Source organism: Oenanthe melanoleuca, unplaced genomic scaffold (assembly GCF_029582105.1).
Source record: "Oenanthe melanoleuca isolate GR-GAL-2019-014 unplaced genomic scaffold, OMel1.0 S340, whole genome shotgun sequence".
Lineage (NCBI taxonomy): Eukaryota > Metazoa > Chordata > Aves > Passeriformes > Muscicapidae > Oenanthe > Oenanthe melanoleuca.
In genome coordinates, this window is record NW_026612989.1 from 1 (window position 1) to 18,366 (window position 18,366).

An 18,366-nucleotide genomic window follows, 5' to 3' on the forward strand; every position below is an offset into this window, starting at 1 on the left:
CAGCAGCACCGGCCCCTTCCCACCAGCTCCTGCCTCGCTCCCAAGGGGTTTATGCGGGTGAATTCTGGAGCAGAGCAACAACCACCCACACACAGCCCTGATTCCTCAGGGCCCGCCTGTGCTGCCCTGACCCAACCTTCAGAGAGAGAAAAGGTCGGGTTCCAGCGCTGCTTTCAACCCTGTTTTACTCACCCTGAGGTGACAGCAGAAGGCTTTTCTTGCGTTTTTGTTGCCTTTGCCTTGGTAATTGTAGATCTTGGCTGCTCTCCTTCTTCTACTAGCCACTTGAATTTTATCTGTAAAACTGAAATTGTCTTTTTCAATCAGTGCTACCCAGGGTGCTTTTGTGACAGGGAACTCAGGCTATATGTTGCAGGCATCATGAGTAGCAGATTTGAAATGTTCACAAGTCCCTGAGCACAAAGTTGAGGAGAATTAAAGACACACAGGCCACTTTTGCAGTGCTCAAACACAGCCCTGTTACTGGTGCTGCTGAAATAGAATCACAGAAACTGCCTCTGGAGTGTCAAATAAAATGAAAAAATCCACCAGGACAAAGAGAAACCAGAACTTGCTTCATTGTTCCTTCTGAGCACCAGCAGAAAATGGAGATACCCAGAGGTATTTCAGGCTGCTGCTGGTCCCAGTGGGAGCCCAGCCTGCTGCCCAGCCCCAGCAGGATCCTGAGCCCAGCCCGGGCAGCTCCCGCAGTGTCGGGAGCTCAGCGCACGCGGGGCCGGGCCCAGAGCCCCGGGCACGGCCGCCCATTGCGGGGCAGCCGTGCAGGCGGAATGTCCTGCAGCCCAAACCTCCTGCTCCTGCCACACAGCGCCCAGCCTTCTCCCCTGCTCCTCCTCTCCCAGCACGGCACAAATTCCAGCTCGGAGGAGGCTTCCCCAGACAGGGCTCAGGCTCCTGTTTCAGCCTGAGTGTCCTGCAGAGGAACAGGGCACCCTTTAGGCAGTTCCACAAGCTCAGGGTTCTCACTTCATGGGGAAACTGCCATGCAAATAGCCTTGCTATACAGGACAAAAGCAAAGGAAATGAACTGGAAATTATTAGGAGAAATTACCCTTCTTAACAGACAAAGTTCATTCCCAGTATTTCTCCGTTTCAGATTATTTCAGTCATCTACTGAAAGGTCCAGCTTTTTCTGGTGCTTTTCATGAATTGATGGTACTTCTGATTTACACCAGTGCAAGAGATGTAGAATCAGCTAAACTGAACACAGAAACAATCCCCTCTGCCAGCCCATTTTCACATTCTAGATCACTTTCAAGATGTCCATAGGGGTGTTGGAATGATCATCACACAACTCTCCACTTGTGGCTGCAGGCTCTGGAGATTCTTTCTCTGCATTCAGTCATGGTTGCATTCCCTAACAATTCCTGGTACCACCTCCTGTTTTCTTAGGTTAGAATGGTAACAATGAAAACCTTACCCATGGCACAGTTCTTCAGCTCACAAGGAAAGGAAAGGACAAGTTGCCAAGTTTTAAAAACCTTTGTCCTGCTTTGCCGCAAGAGTCATTCTGCATTTGGTGGCACATCTTGTGACAGAAGCTGCACCTCGTCCTCCAGGAAAGGTTCCTGGACAGAGCAAACAGGACGGTGGAGCAGATTCTGGGAAAATTGAAAACAGCTTTAAAGAAGTGAATTGAAAATGGAAAGAAATAATCCAAGATGTTTTTCTCTATTTATTTTTATGCTTGTCTTTTCCATCTTGCACTACTTCTGTATCCCATTAATTCCAAATGGATCTCAGCTCTAAGATCCATGACTTGGCAAGTTTTAGACAATGTAAAATACCATGAGCTACCCACAGTTTGCCTTTCCCTTTTTTTCTTGGAAATGAATGCTGGAGACACAAGTGCAGTGCTTGGGTCAGGTACAAATTCTGCATTCAGGGAATGTGCTCAGACAGTGTTTGAGCCTCAGCAGGGACAATGCACAGCAGCAACCAAGGGAATTTCTCTTTTACTGCGCAGGAGTCAAGACTCTGGATCTTGGCACAACATGGCAAAGTTCCCGTGTATTGACAGACCCAAAGGCTGCCAGTGGGGAGAAAGGGGCTCGGCACAGGGGTGAGCGAGGAACGGACAAACGGACACGTGGACAAACGGCCCTGGCGCTTCAGTTTCAGCAGCAGCGGTCGCGGCAGGGGCAGCAGCAGCAGCGAAAGAAGCAAAAGAAGCGGCTTTGTCGACTCGCTCTTGTTTATTCTCTCCCTCTCTCACAGTCCCGCATGCTCTCCCGCAGTCCTGCACGCTCTCTCGCTCTCCCTCTCCCGCTCCCATTGTCCCCTCCTCTCCCAGTCTCCCTCTCCCCGTTCCAGACCAGGCCATGCCCCCAGCCAGGGCTGCCCCGTCCCTGTCCCGCCCGTCCTGCCGCACTCTCGCCTCCGCCCGGCTCTGGCCGTGCTGGCGGTGGCTCTGCTGGGCGGGCATCAGTGCCTGGGGCTGGGGCGGCATCGCCTCCCTTTGGCCCCCCTGGCCTGAGCCCGGCGCGAGCTCCGCCGCTCGGCAGCAGCGGCCGCCGGCCCCGAGCCGCCGCTGTCCCGTTCCAAAGAGCGAACGCCTGGGGCTGCCCGGCCCGGGGCGGCCGAGGGGCGCTCGGGGGCCGTTCCTGGCCCCGGGCCGAGCGCTGACAGCCGCGTCTCGCCGGCAGGGAAGGCGCAGCAGGGCCTGAAGGAGCGGAACCAGCTGGGTTCGCTGCTGGGCCGCGGCGGTTGCGGCAGCGTCTGGGCGGTGACGCGGCTCTCGGACAGTGCCCGGGGAGTGGCGGGGCCGGCGGCGGGTGCGGGAGGAGGAGGAGAAGGAGGAGGAGGAATTGTCGGGGTGTGGCGGCAAGGCGGTGATCTCAGCCCGCTGCTGCCCCTTGCTCGCAGTGCCCATCGAATATGTGCCGCGGGATCGCATCCGGCACTGGGGCAAGCTGGAGAGCGAGTGGGGCCAGTGGGTGAAGCCGGGGCGTGCCGGGCGGCGAGGAACCGGGTCCCATCAGGGTGGGAGCCACCGGGAGCCCTGCAGGGAGAGCGGGCGTGGGGTGAGCGGGGAATGCAGAGCGTTCTGGATGGGGTGAAGGGTCCCAGAGCCCTGGCACGGCCCAAGCCCAACTGAGATCGTGCCCCTGCAGATCGTGCTGCTGGCCAAGGTGCCCTCTGGGTGTGCTGGTGTCATTCAGCTCCTGGAGTGGGTTGGGGTAAGCTGCCCAACAGCTTCTTGTTGGTGCTGGAGCGTCCAGAGCGGTGCCAGGAACTCTCGGGTTTGCTGGCGGAGCGGAGGTTGCTGCCGGAGCAGGAGGTGTGGGAGCTGTTGCGTCAGGTGCTGGAGGCCGTGAGGCTCTGCACCATATGCGGGGTCCTGCACAGGGACATCAAAACAGAGACCATCCTGCTCAGCCTGGCCACTGGGCAGCTGAAACTGATTGACTGTGGCTGTAGCACCTTCCTCCAAGACAGCCTACACCCCGTTTGTAGGTGAGGCCTCCTGGGGGATGCTCCTGGGCATCTCATGGCCCAGCCTGGGTGTAGCACTGGGGATTCCCCCTTTTGCAGCTGGGATGGGATTAATGCTTGAGCCAAGTGGATTTGGGTGGGAGTGTGAGGGGACCATCTCCCAGCCCTGCTGACAGCCTTCAGCACACACACTGCCCTGGGCTGGCGCTGGAGCTGGAGCAGCCAGGCCGACAAAACCCCCGTGGGGGTAGCAGAGAGGGGGGTCTGACCCCATGCCCCAGCCAGTTTGGTGTGCAGGCAAGAAAGGGCTTGAACTGCCCTGCTCCCCCTGGTTGCCTTGGCTTATTAACATCTTTTGAGGCCATGCAGGGAGAAGAATGGGTTTCCTTCACCATTGGGTGGGTTTTTGTTTTGTGTGTTGGGCCTTCCCAGGGCTTCTCCTGCCCTCTTCCAGCACAGTGGATTCTTTTCCAACCCTGAGTTTGTACACAAGTCCCAGGTGCTGGAGAGAGGGCAGCAGGTCACACCACGTGCCACTGGGGCAGCCCCTGCATGCCCAGGGATGCTGGGGCCAGGCTCTGGGAGCAGCAGCATCCCCCTGATGAACTCCATCTGTATTCCACAGGAACCCTATCCTACAGCCCGCCAGACTAGTTCCACCACCAACGCTACCACAGTGAGGCAGCAAAGATCTGGTCCCTGGGCCTCCTGCTGTCCCACCTGGTCATGGGGAAGCACCTGTTCAGGAGGGGCCAGGAGATCATCTGGGGATGGATCTTGTTCCCACAAGGGCTTTCTCAAGGTGGATCCTCATCTCCAGGCACAGGGGAAATACCAGTGCTGGGAGACTGCAGCGGGCTCGTGAGCATCCTGCTCTGGCAGCTGCTGAGGAGCTGGCACATGTCCTGCTCTCCTGCTCTCCTCCAAACAGAGAATCCATGGGGAAGTTTAGACACAACCCTGGGCACACCCAGCATGGCCTGGGCACAGGAATAGGGGGGCAACTTCTCAAACTGACTGGTGATTTCTGGTTCCTCTCTTCAGAGTGCCAAGATGTTATTAAGAGGCATTTGTCCATGCAACCCTTGGACAGGGTCCACGGTCCTTAGAAGACCTTTTCTGGGATCCTTGGCTGCAGGGTGTTCATTTGCCCTAGAAGATGGGAGAGATCCTCGTGCATATTTGGATCCAGGAGCCTGGCATGTAACAGCTGCACACATCTCTTGGCAATCACTGGAAAAGCAAACCAGACTGGTTTTGTTACCCTGTTACCCTGTTACTCTGAGCAGTGATCATTAGAAGGGAGCACACAGTTCATGGGCTGGAACTGAGCTGGAGACCTGGTGTGGCAAGCACTGGTGGCCACCATCCCCTTGGGTTTGCTTGTCTGGTTCATTGATGGCTGGGGCCCTGGGCAGAACACTGACAGCCTGGTCTGGCCCCCAGGGAAGGAGAAGGAGCCCCTGGAGAAGCTGCACCAGGTGGGGCTGCTGCTGGAGACACCAAGGACAGCCTCAATGATGACAATATGTTCTTCAACCTGGCCGGCCAGCTGAAGATGACGGACTTTGATTCTGGCACCTTCTTCACAGACAAGCTCCACAACCAGTTTGTGGTGAGTCCACAGCCAGGGGGATGCTCCCAGATCTGGGCATGGCACAGCTTGGCCAGGATCCAAAGGTTCCCCGCTTGGCTGGGGCAGATGCCATGAATCCTTCAGTGGACTGTCAAGGTGCTTTTTGGCTCTGGGCAGCTGCTGAGGGGCTGGATGTGCCATGGCTGGCTGCAGGCTGGGCACATGTGCTGCTCTCCAGCTCTGCTGCCCAAGGCAGCAATGATGGGCAGCTTTGGGCAGCTCTGGGCACGGCCAGCATGGCCTGGGTACCGTGGGAGCTTAGACAAGGGGGACAGGAGCCTTCAGCTCACGGGCAGGTTCTGGTTTCTCTCCTTCCAGCCGGGCTCTGTGGATGCTGAGTCTGCTCTGGGCTCTGCCTGGGCTCTGCTGGGCTCAGCCCTGGGCACGGCTGGGCCTGCTCTGCCCTCACATTGCTCTGACAGCTTTCCATCAATGAGCCCTTTCCAAGCACACCACCTGAGCTTTCTGCTTTTGCAGGTGAGTGAGATGCTCCTGCAGGCCAAGACATTGCAGTTAGGGACACACAGCCAATTGGCAAGAACCCAAACTCTCCATAGTCCCAGCTGAACGCCTGGATCTCCACAGGATGTTTCTCTGTCCCACTCTTCATTCCTTCTTGGCTGGAATTGTGCAATTGCACTTTCTTCTTCTTTTAGAAATGCCACCAAATGACAAAACCTGTCAAGTGAGCCACGTTCCTAAGGCAGTGCAGTCTGGAGCTGATGGATGGAGAATTGCCCTTCTGCACTTCCAAACCAAGCAAAAAGCCATAAGTGAGAATTTCTTTAATAAACCCCCGACAGCTTCAAAGGGAATGTGCAGCTCATTCACAGGGTGAGAAGGAAGGGTTGTCTAAAAGATTTGAGCTTTGACAGAGTTTAGATTGCCAGTCCTGCTAGGAGCTGGCAGGGCACAAAGGAATTTCTTCTTGCTTCACACCAGTTTCACCACAATTTAAATAACAATATTGGAAACAACCGCCAAAAGTTTTTTTAAAAAGGTTATTAAGGCCAGTAAGGTGCATCAATGCCATCAGCTCATTTACAAAGTAAACAAATGAGTTTCGTCTTTCAAAAGATCAGTTACTTCTTAATTCAAAGTTACAGAAGATTTTTCACTGCACACATGGTTTTTGTTTTTCTCTTTCACATTTTAGAGAGGATTTTTTCTTTTCTTTTTCCTTTCTTCTTTTCCTTAAAACAGAAAACATGCCATAAAAAAGGAGTGTCCTTTTCTCCTGGTTCCCGTGTGGAGCAGCTCCTTCCCGCTGGCTGAGCTGCTCAGGCAGAGCCCAGCAGCTCCTGGCCCTGCAGGGCTGAGGCTTTTCCCCATTGCTGGGCACAGACTGATGGAGCAGCACTGCTGAACACGGGGACACACAGAGGGACCAGGAGCAGCTGCCTTTGCCCACCTGCAGCTCCAAGGGCCAAACTGAGCAGGCAGGGCTGGAAGAGACTCACAGGCTCCCTGTTTGCTGTGCTGCCCCACTTGTGCCCAGCCCAGCTCTGTGTGGAGCAGAGGGAGAACAAGGGACAGCTCCCTCCCAGCCCCTGCCCAGGGACCCCTCTGGCCCTGGGGCTTGGGGCACTGTCAGCACCCACTGCTCCAGCCACTGCTTCTGCTGGCACTGACAGCAACACCCAAACTGTGGCTGATCCCGAAGGAGCAGCAGCAGTGCCTGGATCTGATCCCTGACTCTGGGGCAGGGCTGGACAAATGACCCCCACAGCAGCAGCAGCCACATGGACCTGACTTTCAGCACAGCCCCTGCCACTCTTCCCTCCCGTGTGCAGTGGTGTCACAGCAGCCTGGGGCACCTGGGAGCCCCCAGTGCCAGCAGGGACTCGAGATGGCAGCCCTGGGCTCCTGGAGCTGTGCAGGGAACAGAGGTGGGGACTCCCTGTCCATGTGGAGCTTCCAGATGGAAAAGGCTGCTGTGCCCAGGCAGCTCCAAGGGCAGAGGAAGGAGGGGCTGGAGCCCTTGATCTGTGCCAGTTCCTGGGAAGCAGCCACTGAGTGCAGGGGGAACAGAGGGCACAGCAAGAGGGACAAAAACCAGTCAAGGTCAGAGACTGGGAAGAGCCAGAGCTGGTAGCAGGAACAGCTGCTTCATAGAGCTCTAGGAAAAAGCTCTTGGCTGGTTCAAAGTGCTGAAAGCCGTGAAGGGCAGAGAGGAGGCCACACCAAACAGTGCTCCTGTTTTCACAGCCTCCCCTCTCAGTGTCCCAGAAGGAATTGGATGAACTGAATTCTTCTCTCCAAGTCATCTCATTCAGCATGAGCAGCTGAGCACCAGGAGCTAAAGGAGCTGAAGCCTGAGGACACAAGAGCTGAGCAAGAGGGAACATTTTGACCAAAGTAATGCTGCCAACATGGACCTGGCTGAACCCAATAGACAGAATCCTGAAATTATAGGATCCTTTCTGTCTGAAAAGACCTCTGAGCACATGGAATCCAGCCATTCACCCAGCACTGCCAAGCCCAGCACTAAAGCACATCCCTGAAGTGCCAAGGCCTGGACAACAGGCCCTGAGCCAAAGGTGACCTCTGGATGAACCTCCCAACAAAAGTTATCTTTGTATACACTCACTAATTAAATATGCATGGTCATTGGTGCTGTGATAGATGGATCCACTCATTAGATGGATTGATCTTTCTGTATTTAGAAACTGGACAAGGCCATGAAATCTGACATCTGACCTTGTTTGGGGGTGTGTGATCAAAGTCAGCTCCCTTGGTTCCTCCTTTAGCCCTGGCCGGGCTTTGGGAATGACCCAAGAGGAGAATGAAACCAGAATGAGCTATAGTAAACGACAATGGTTCCTGAATTTGGTGTCTGTGTCTCTGCTGCTGACCCTGCCCACTGGTAAAACAAAGTTGATGTGGTCTGGCTAGATCACCACAAAATGTTGCTTTTTGTATGTAAATGTAAGAAATCAGTCCTGTCTGAAATTCCCAGGTAGAGGGAAAACCTTCCCTGGAGTGGGCTGAGTTCCGAGCACTGTGAGAGCAATGGGGAAGTCAGCTGAAAGAAGCTGAACCACTGATGTATTGAAATATGGAAAAATGGAAAGAACTTGTGTGTTTGGGAAGATGAGGATGAATTCTGTTAACAGCATCCCAGAAACATCACCAACAGAGAGAATGACTGCTTTCAAAAAGTTCCTACATGAAAAGGTTTTTAATCTTGAACTTGGATTCATTTGTGCAAAGGAAAGAATAATAATATACTAAATAATTACATATATATATATATCTATAGTATAATAAAAATTTGATGTATGTATATTCACATATGCATAATGACATTGTAAAATAATGCTCCAAATACTAATTTTTTAGCTTTTGCTGCTCAGGGATGTAACACTTAATACTCTACACAAAATTACTGGCCAGGCCCAAACATCACTGGTGAACTCTGTGAGATTGTATACAATGAATGAAAGAGGAAAGGATGAAATTGGCGGTTTTATAGGGTTTGCTGACACTAGGATGTGGAATGCTTTGTTTTTTCCTGTGAAAAATAAAGTGAGTAAGACTGCTGGGTTTTTCAAACAGCAGACCACCCACAAGCTGCAGTATTGATTGAACAGATAAAGGGGTTGTTAAAAGAGCAGTTGAAAAGAAACAGGAGATGGGAATTTATTGCAATGAAAATCCCATCTCACAGATGTGCTCCATACCCTTAACAACTGCCCCACTGGGGGAATGGAAACCCCCTGGATGTGCATGGCTGCACCCAATGTGCAAATACAGCCATGGACAGTGACACTGTGACTGCCTGGGAAATTATTCTGGGTGTGATGGCCCCTGACAGGGCCACCCCAGAGGCTGCAGGGCTGGACCTTTATGCATTAGAATTAGTTAGGATAAATCAGAAGCAAATGAGAGTTATCAATACCAGAACAGGAATTCAGATTCCTCCAGGACACTTTGGTTTGATGAATGCTCACTAGAGATTGGCCTTGAAGCATTCATGTCTTGAGAGGAGTAATTAGTGCAGATTATCAAGGAGGAATTAAAGTAATTCTGTTAAACAATAGTGAACAATTGGATTATTCAACCCCATGGCAGGGTAGCACAATTATTGATATTACAGTTTTTAAAACAACTGTGAAAAAAGAACATCCACATTAAATCACTGCTGTTCATGGAGATAAAGGGTTTGGATGCACCAGTCCTAATAACGGAGCCAGAGTGGGGTGCAGAGGCCAAATGCCCACCAAGGCCAACTGAAGGAACAGCTCTGGAGAAAGACAGCACTGTTTGAATCCTGAAACCTGGGTGGGAAGGATGGGAATATGTCCCTGCAGCCAAGTGTTCTGTGCCACAACAAGTGGATGTTATGGGATATTGTTTTACAGATCCTGTAGGACCAAATCTCCCTGTTTGTCCCAACAGCTCTTTGGAAAATGCTCTGATCCACAGGGCTCCATGTGAAGGCTGATGTGACACTGAGGCACTTCCACACAAATTCCATCCAGGAGCCTGGGTGCCCTCAGGGACTGGGACCAGGCACCTCTCCAGGCAGAGGGGAAAGGACCCCACCAAGCCTTGTCACCCACAGACAGCGTGGTACAGCTGAACAGAAAAGGACCTTGGGGACATTATTATGGAATTAAACAGGTGTCAGCTCAGTGGGCAACAGAATTATTGTTCCTAACCAAAATGAGATTGAGGAAAAATAATTAAAAACCATGTCACTACATTACTACTGAAGTCTGTAAATTGTATCTGGATAATCAGGCAGAATTTTTGTTTGCTGGAAACATCTCTAGAATATAACCAGGGATTACTCTTGAAAATTGTGATGAAAATGTAAAGATAAAAGCAGCCAAAATACTGAATCCTGGATATGTTCTCAACCAGAGGGAAATCAAGGCAGAGCCAGGGTTTGTCATGTTTGTCATGGTTTGCTTTTTAAAATGAGCCCCATGGTGCATTTGGTGCTGAGCCCTTGAATGTCAGGGCCACAGAGGAGATTGCACAAACCTTTCCAGGAGTCCAAGGCAGAAGAAAAACCCAAAGTGTCTCAAAGCATTAATGGGACCCACTGAGGTCCATCCCTAACACAGGCTCCTGATGGACTCCTTGGAGGAGAGAACTGGAGGCCATGATTGCCCAAAAACCTCTCAGAGAAGAAAGGAAAAAGAAAAGTACCTTAAAAAACTGAAGTACCTTGAAGTATTAATGAGCCCCAGTGAGTGTTGTTACTGAGAAAGGCTCTCAAGAGACTAATTAAAGCTGATAATTGGAGGCCATGATTGCACAAAGCTCTCAAGACTCCAAGGCAAAAGTAAAACCCAAATGCCTCTGAAAAACCTGCAGTCCCTGGGAGCATGAAGGAGCCCTCAGGGCCATTCCTGACCAAGGCTCCCCAGGGACTGGTCCCAGCAGATCCCTGAGATCACTGGGATGTAGGGGGGAGATGCTGAGGGCAGCACAAGGGGTGACAGTGCCCAGCCTTGCTGGGGCTGTGCCAGGAGGCCCCAGTGGCTCAGGACAAGGTGTCTCCTCCCAGCCCTTGGTGGCACAGACCCTGCTGTGCCCCAGGGCACCAAGACTTGGCTTCTCTTTGTCCCCACCTGTCATCTCTGCCTCCAATTTCCTGCTCTAACTGGAACCTGGGGACACTGTCTCACTCCTGTTCCTCAGTGGGACCCATTAAAACTTTAGGAAACTTTTATTTGATTGATTCTGACTTGGAGTTCTTGAGAGGTTTCCTAACAAACCATGACTCTGCCTTGATTTCCCTCTGGTCTGGTGCAGTTCATTAGGAAGTTTTTCTATGGTAGTTTTAGAGAAATATTTCAAAAAGCTTCGGAGAAATACACATTCCCATTTCAAAGGGTGTACTTTAATACTGTTCTCTTTAGAGCAGACATGACTGCAGTGTTCTATGATTGATACTGATTCAGGGTCTCTCCTCAGGAGGAGAGAAGCTCAGACAAGCTGTGCCTTGAGGTCTGACCCAGTGTGGACAATCTTGCTCCACACTCCCCAACCCCATCCTGTCTGCCCTCACTCACCTGGGACCTGCTTTGCTTGGAGATTGGGTTTGCCACGAAAAGTGGGGTTTTTCCGTTTTTGTTTTTTTTCTTAAGGAACCTAAAACTCCTAATCTTCCCCACTGCAAACAGACACACTCCTCAGGTGTGTGCCAGCCCAAGGTGCCCCTCAGGAAGGTTCAGGCCGGGGATCAGTGCTTCGGGCGGGGCGCCCGGAGCCGGCGCCATCTTTCCTTTGTGTCTGTATCTCCCGTCATGCCCCGCGGCCAATGGAGCCTCTCGGGAGCCGGGACTACAATACCCGTCATGCCCCGCGCACCACAGAACACCGGTATTCTCCCCAATATGTCCCATAGATGTCCTCCAGAAACTCCAGGATCCCTAAGTGTCCCCTCAGCGCCCATTTGGGGACCTCCGAAAAACGTCCCTGAATCCCCTGAATGCTCCCAAGCCCATAGATGCCCGTCACAGGCACTTTTGGGAATTCATCTCCTGCCATTCCCCGCGAGATCAGAGCACCTCATAACCCCGTCCCGTGCCTAAAATTCCTGCTGTGCCCCATGCCCTAAAGAGCCTGATTAGAGCTCCCCAAGCTCCCCCCAAGAGCTCCCGAAATGTATACATTCCTCTCTGAGGACCTGAAGTTGCCGTTCAGAGACAAAAGTGTCCCCCAAGTGCCCTCCCAGACCCCGCAAAACTCTGTTAGAATCACTTCCGGTACTACAGGTCCCATCACACCTTGCGGTGCCATAGAGTGCTATTCCAGCCATGACTTCATCTCCCATCATGCCCCGCGCCATACCGAGAGACATTGCAGATGTGCCTGGAACTCCCATGATGCTCCACGGCCAAATTAAACTGTGTTATACCTGCGCCTACAACTCCCATCATCCCCCGCGCCCCAGAGAGCCCCGTTAGAGCCCCCCCAGTGCCCTCCCACACCCCGATGGGCCCCAGAGTCCCCTCCCTGAGCTCCAAGTGCATCCCTGGACCCCCAAGTGCCACTTCTAAACCCAGACATTCCCTCAGGATCCCCAAGTTCTCTCTTAGTGCCCACTCAAAGCCCCCAAGTGTCCTCCTGTCCCTCGAAATTCTTCCCCCAGACCCAAAACTGCCCTGAATGTGCCGCAGAAATGTCTCCCTGGACCCCGAAGTGCCCCCATGACCCTGTGTGGAAAATAGATGATAAAAAAGGTGAAAAAAATGACTAAAACATTATGAATTATCTTGACGGGGGAGAAATAAATAACCAATAAAGCTTAAATAATGAAGGGAAATGTTACTTAAAAGCAATGACCAATAATTTTTTTGGTTGCTAATAATGTATTTTTTATTACTAATATAAAAATTAGGTCAAAAAAAATATAGAATAGTAATATTACAAATGAGGAAAATATAATTTTAAAATTAAATAACATTTTTATTATGAAGAGAAATTAATGAGTTTTTTATATTTTGGGTGGTCAGCACCAGGGGGTAGATATCATGACATGGTTGTTATGGGGGTGAGGAGCAGGTTGTCCAAACTGGGTCAGCCTGCAAGGGGCTCTTTCTTCAACGTGCCCAGACCTCCTAAGGAGACATTCTGCATCAAGGTCACTTGGGAAATGCTTCTATCACTTTGCCTCTGAACTGAAAAACATAAAAACATTCCCTTGAGTAAAATAAAGTCATGAGATGCACTTTCAAATCTTCACTTAAGAAAACTCCAAACTGTCTCCAAGCCCTGGAGACTTGAAGACAATTGAAGGAAGACAAAGAGCTCCTGGAATCTTTCTGTATTTTAATGATCCCCAAAGTTGTTATGAATGGAGTCTTCGATTGCTCAATTAATCAAACAACAAAATTAAATTTAGCAGCAATTTATTAATAATAGCAGTAATTGTATATAAATGAATACAAAATACAGAATTTGGCAGAGAGTATTTTAGTATAATTGGGGTTTGGTTCGAGTAAAGCATTAGCAAAACCAACCAGGGGTGCAGGTAGGGCCCTTCCTGTCACAACATATAAAGTCCCACTTGTATACTGTTTACTAATACATATTAACACAGAATGTTCTGGAAAGCTCCTCCTCATTTCTATTCCTAAAATCTACATCACTATGTTGTGTTGTGCATGAGTCACCAGTGGTCGGGGTCTCTCCTCCTTTTGGGCTCTTGTTTCCCATGAAGTCTCTGGGTCTTCCTCAGTGTTCGCTGTGTGACCTCGCAGGTGGCACAGTTGCACTGAGCTTAGAGCTATATAATTAAGCCGATGTTCCCATAACAAGCCAAGGGTGTAATGCTTGGAATCATTGCAATTTGGCTCAATTCAAGGTCAAAAGTTTTATTTCGAGATGCTGTTCTTACACTGACACCCTTACTATCTCCACTCCCACCGAACATCTGGAGAATGATTCCATCTGCTTTGTTTAACAATTTTTCTATTGATATAAAGCAACAATTTTGCTAATATAATTATAATTTAATTAGCAAGAATAATATTTGTAACAGGGCAGATTTGGGGCTGAGTCCAGGATCCTCAGGTATTGAGAGAAGGTTGAAGAAGCTGCTCAAGGAGTCAGAAGCAAAACTCCAAGTCCCTTGGAGCATCAGTGGCCCCACTGACGGCAGGGACTGCCAAAGGCTCCCCAGGGACTGGTGAGAGCAGATCCTTGAGGGCAGGATTGCAGGAGCCAAAGGCTGTGAGCAGGAACTGCAATGCTGAGCAAGGCCTGGGCTGGTTGGAGGCAGCAGAAAGGCCAAGGGCTGAGCCCAGGCCTGGCCCAGCAGGGCCTGTCCCTCACGGGTGGCTCGGGGCTGTTCCTGGGCCACTGGGATGGGAGGGGCAGCAAGGACAAATGGCATCACCCTGCAAGCCCTGCCAGCCTGCTCAGGGAGGGCCGGGGCAGCAGCAAAGTGCAGCCCCTGCAAGGAAAGTTCCTTCTGTGGGGCTGCAGAGGCGCTGCCCAGCCCAGGGCACAAAGGCCTGGGTGCCTCTGGCCCTGCCAGCCCTGCCCAGCCCTTGGCCATCTCTCCTGCAGCCTGTGCCCCTGTGCGTGCTGCTCCTCTGCCCTGGCCGGCTGCACACGCCCATCTCGCTGTCTCCCCAGCATTTCTCAGCCCAGCATTGCTGTGCCCTCCCTGGGCTCCCTGCACCCAGCGCTGCCGGCTCCTGGCACACAGAGCCATGGCATGGTCCAGCCTCACGCAGGGACACCTCGGCCACCAGCATTCTGCCCTGGCAGGGACTTTGCTGTTTCCTCACCTCCAGGCTGAACCTTCCAGGCTGAACTTGGGGGAAGTTTCCTTCTCTTGCCATGCCCAAGGAAAGCTCTGTCTCCTGCTGTTCACAAACAGAGAAGGGCTGGTGGGAGATGTGGTGGTCAGAGGCTGTTTGAGGCACAGTGACCATGAAATTATGGAATTTTCATTATCCTGTGAAAGAAGGAGGGGCATCAACTAAACTTCTACCCTGGACTTAGAGCATAATTCGGACTATTCAGGATGTAGATTTGGCGAAATGCAGATCTGGGGTACTCCAGGCCTGTCAGCCTGACTTTGGTGTCCAGCAAGGTGATGGAACAGGTCACCTTGAGTGCCATTACAGGGCACCTGCAGGATGGCTGAGGGATCAGAGCCAGCCAGTGTGGATTTCAGTATCTGCATTGATGATCTGGATGAGGGCATTGAGTGCACCATCAGCAAATGTGCAGATGGCACCAAGCTGGGTGTGAGTGTGGATCTGCTGGAGGGTAGGGCTCTGCAGAGGGACCTGGACAGGCTGGATCCAGGGCCATAACCCAACAAGGTGAGGTTTAACATGACCAAGTGCTGGGTTCTGCACTTTGGCCACAACAACCCCTGCAGCGCTACAGGCTGGGGACAGAGTGGCTGGACAGCAACCACGCAGAAAGGGACCTGAGGTCACTGATGGACAGCAGGCTGGACATGAGCCAGCAGTGTGCCCAGGTGGCCAAGAATGCCAGTGGCACCTGGCCTGGATCAGGAATGGTGTGGCAACAGGACCAGGGCAGTGATTCTTCTCCTGTACTCAGCACTGCCTGGGCAGCACATTGAGTGCTGTGTCCATTTCTAGGCCCCCAATTTAGGAGGGACATGGAGGGGCAGGAGAGTGTCTGGAGAAGGGCAGCAAGGCTGGTGAGGGATCGGGAACACAAGTCCTGTGAGGAACGACTGAGGGAGCTTGGATTGTTCATCCTGGACAAAAATAGACTCAGGGGTGACCTCATCACTTTCTACAAATACTGAAAGTTTGCTGTAGCCAGGTCGGGGTTGGTCTCTTTTACCAGGCAGCAACTGACCGAATGAGAGGACACAGTCTTAAGCTGCACCAAGGGAAAATTAGGTTGGATATTAGGAAAAAGGTTTTTTTCAGAACGGGTGATAAATTATCTGGAATGATCTGTCCAGGGATTGATGGAGACACCATCCCTGGATGTGTTTAAAAAAAGACTGGATATAGCATTTGGTGCCATATGAAGGTGTTAAGAAGGGTTTTGACCTGATGGTCTTGCAGGTCTCTTCCAACCCTGTGATTCTGAGGTTCTGTGAATTCTCCGAGACTTTCAGCTGAATTCTCTGTCCCTGTCCTTTCCCTGGATCTATGTTGCAGGTGGAATCTGGTGGTTCCATTCTCACCTTTAACCCCTCTTTTAAATGCAGACAGATGTTCCCAGGTGTGTTAAACAGGTGTTGCTCAATGTTTATGTGGAGCTTTTGTATCCTTATGGAACCAAGGAGACCCTTGTTGCAGAGCAGGGGCTCGTGGAACCAAAAAGCCATTGAGAGATTCGGGCTGGATGGTGCCAAGGAGAGCATTGTGATACTGCAGATCCAAGGATACCATGGTAACACTGTGGAAACTCAGGGAACCATGGGCAATGTGACACAGCAGGGCCTCATGGACCCAAGGAGTGAACTGTGACTATACCAAACCTCATGGAAGCAAAGGGCCATTGTGGAACTGTGGGGTCCATGGAACCAAGGGGCCGTGGTGACACTGTGGAGCCTCATTGACCAATGATGCATTGTGACACTGGAGGGCAGTATGGAATCATAAAGATCATTGTGACACTACACAGTATCATGGAAACAAGGAGCCATTGTGACACTTTGGGGCATCATGGGACCAAGGGGCAGCTGTGGTACCATGGAAATTGTGGCAACTGTGTCACCATGGAACCAGGAAGACCATTGTGGCACTACAGGACCCCATGGAACTAAGGAGTCATCTAACAGTGTGCGACACATGGAACCGAGGGGGCATTGTCACACTGTGGGGACTCATGGGATTATAGAGACCTTTGTGACACTGCAGGGTTTCATGGAATGTAGGGATTGTTGTGACACTGTGGGGCCTCATGGATCCAAGGAGAGCATTGTGACACTGTGGGGCCCCACGGAACAAAAAAGGTAATTGTGGCACTGCAGGGCTTTGTGGAACCCAGGGGCTGATGTGACACTGTGTGACCACATGGAGCCAAGGTGATCATTATGACAGTGAACCTAATGGAATTGTTGGACATGATACAAATTTGAATTTCTTTAATGTAACTTCACTCCAGGGTTAGTTCACCTTTGCCCAGGAGGAAGGGAATTGAAGTTTCTATTCAAAAGACTCTGTTCCCTGATGTTGGGTGAGGCCTGATGAGTTTAACATCTACAGATTGGGAGTAACCAGAAAATACAGAGCATGTAAACGAATATTAATGAACATCACCCACGCACATCAGTGTGGTTGGAGACACCTGGTCTGGGAAAAGATTGGTAAGAGAATCAAAGAATGAGGGCCTAATTCACATCAAAGAGAAAGGAATCAATAACACACAGGAGACCAAATACTAAGAACTGTGCAATTTAGATCAATTAATTTCTTCAATGAAACCTGAATTTCTTTGGGTTTTGTCTGTGTAAATATGTGAAAAGCCTAATAAAGAACCACGTGTAATGGAATGATTTTCACTGCATGAAACCCAGACATTTGTGGATGGAATAATTTTTATTGCACATGCTGGCCACAATAATATCTGCCCAGAAGAAAGTAATGCCTAAATTTTCTAACACTGAGAAGACGTTGTTGGGGAGTTTCTGTTTTTCATGCAGTTTCAGTGTCAGTCCCACTGAGGTCCATCACCAACACAGGCTCCTCCTGGACTCCTTGTAGGAGATAATTGGAGGCCATTATTGCACAAAGTTCTCAGAGACTCTAAGACAAAAGCAAAATCCACGGCAGGGGCTGGGCTCTGCTGCCAATGCCAGAGCCTGGCAGGGACCTCAGCACTGCTGGTATCACCCTGCCCTGCCCCTGCCCGAGGTGCCCCATGGCTGGAGGGATGGACACAGGGAGCTCTGGGCACAGGAGCTCATCCCAGCCCTGCATCTGGGGGTTCCCAGGGGACGTTACTATCCGGAAACTCCAGGAACAGCTGAAGGTGTTTGTGCTCACTGGGTTTATGTCCCCTCACACACACACAGGATGTTCAGGGCTGTGGAATGTCCCTGCACTGCAAACACAGACTCCTGACCCGGTCACTTGATGTCCCTCCAGGCAGGGAAGAACAACCTCTGTGCCCTGGGGTGAGAGGGCACTGCTGGAAGCAGCACTGGCTTTGCAAGGGCACTGCTGGGACAGCCCCACCCTGAGCACTGCCACACTTTTGCTGTCACTGCTGTTCTCCTTTCCAGGGTGCTGTGTTGGGAACATCCTTGAGAGCAAATGAGGAAGGAGATTGAGGCGTTCAGGCCCTGCACTGGGGAGATGCCCTTGCATGATGGAAATGCTGTTGCAGAGCCCAGCTCTGTCCCAGCAGTGCCCATGACCTGTCCCTGCCTGCAGTGCCTGGACAGTCACACAGCAGGACTGGGACCGAGCAGACAGAACCCTGAGGAATTAAACCATCACAGGGGCTCTGAAGGGAAGTGTGGAAATGAAGGAAGGGAAGGGTATGGAGCAGAAGCCCAGGGGCTGCCAGGCAGTGAGGAGCACCAACTCTGCTGCTCCAGAAAAGCCAGGGAATAAATATGTCAGGCAATAAGACAATGCTGAGTTTTTATTTTGTTTAAACACATATGTAGTACAGCACTTTGTTTTTACAGTATCTGGGTGCCACTAGAATAACACATATTAAAGTAAAAAAGAGTCAAAAAGTTTTCTGTGAAGAAATTCATAGAAGCACAACACCTGTGTCAATATCAAAAAACACAGGACACAGAGTAGGCATTAATGAGTAACATTGTAAAACCTACAAAGGAGAATGAGAGT

The 18,366-nt window shown here is 51.1% G+C and overlaps 1 protein-coding gene and 1 pseudogene across 2 annotated transcripts; one reads left to right on the forward strand and one right to left on the reverse strand.

Annotated features, from left to right (window-relative positions):
- Nucleotides 1–2,244: 2,244 nt before the first annotated feature.
- Nucleotides 2,245–4,964, forward strand: LOC130266919 (serine/threonine-protein kinase pim-1-like; annotated as a pseudogene).
- Nucleotides 4,965–6,029: 1,065 nt separating this feature from the next.
- On the reverse strand, nt 6,030–11,580 carry LOC130266921 (uncharacterized). 2 transcript variants are annotated; one of them, XR_008843013.1, is made up of 2 exons: nt 11,122–11,580; nt 6,030–6,285 (listed from the first exon to the last, which is right to left on the reverse strand). XR_008843013.1 is itself a non-coding variant. In XM_056516186.1 (2 exons), exon 2 carries the CDS (start codon nt 7,369–7,371, stop codon nt 6,373–6,375), a length of 999 nt encoding a protein of 332 aa, XP_056372161.1. In that variant the 5' UTR covers nt 7,372–7,422; nt 11,122–11,580; the 3' UTR covers nt 6,030–6,372. The 2 variants fall into 2 exon arrangements, 1 of the variants encoding a protein (XP_056372161.1); XM_056516186.1 differs by having other exon boundaries at nt 6,030–7,422.
- Between the last annotated feature and the right edge of the window lie 6,786 nt (nt 11,581–18,366).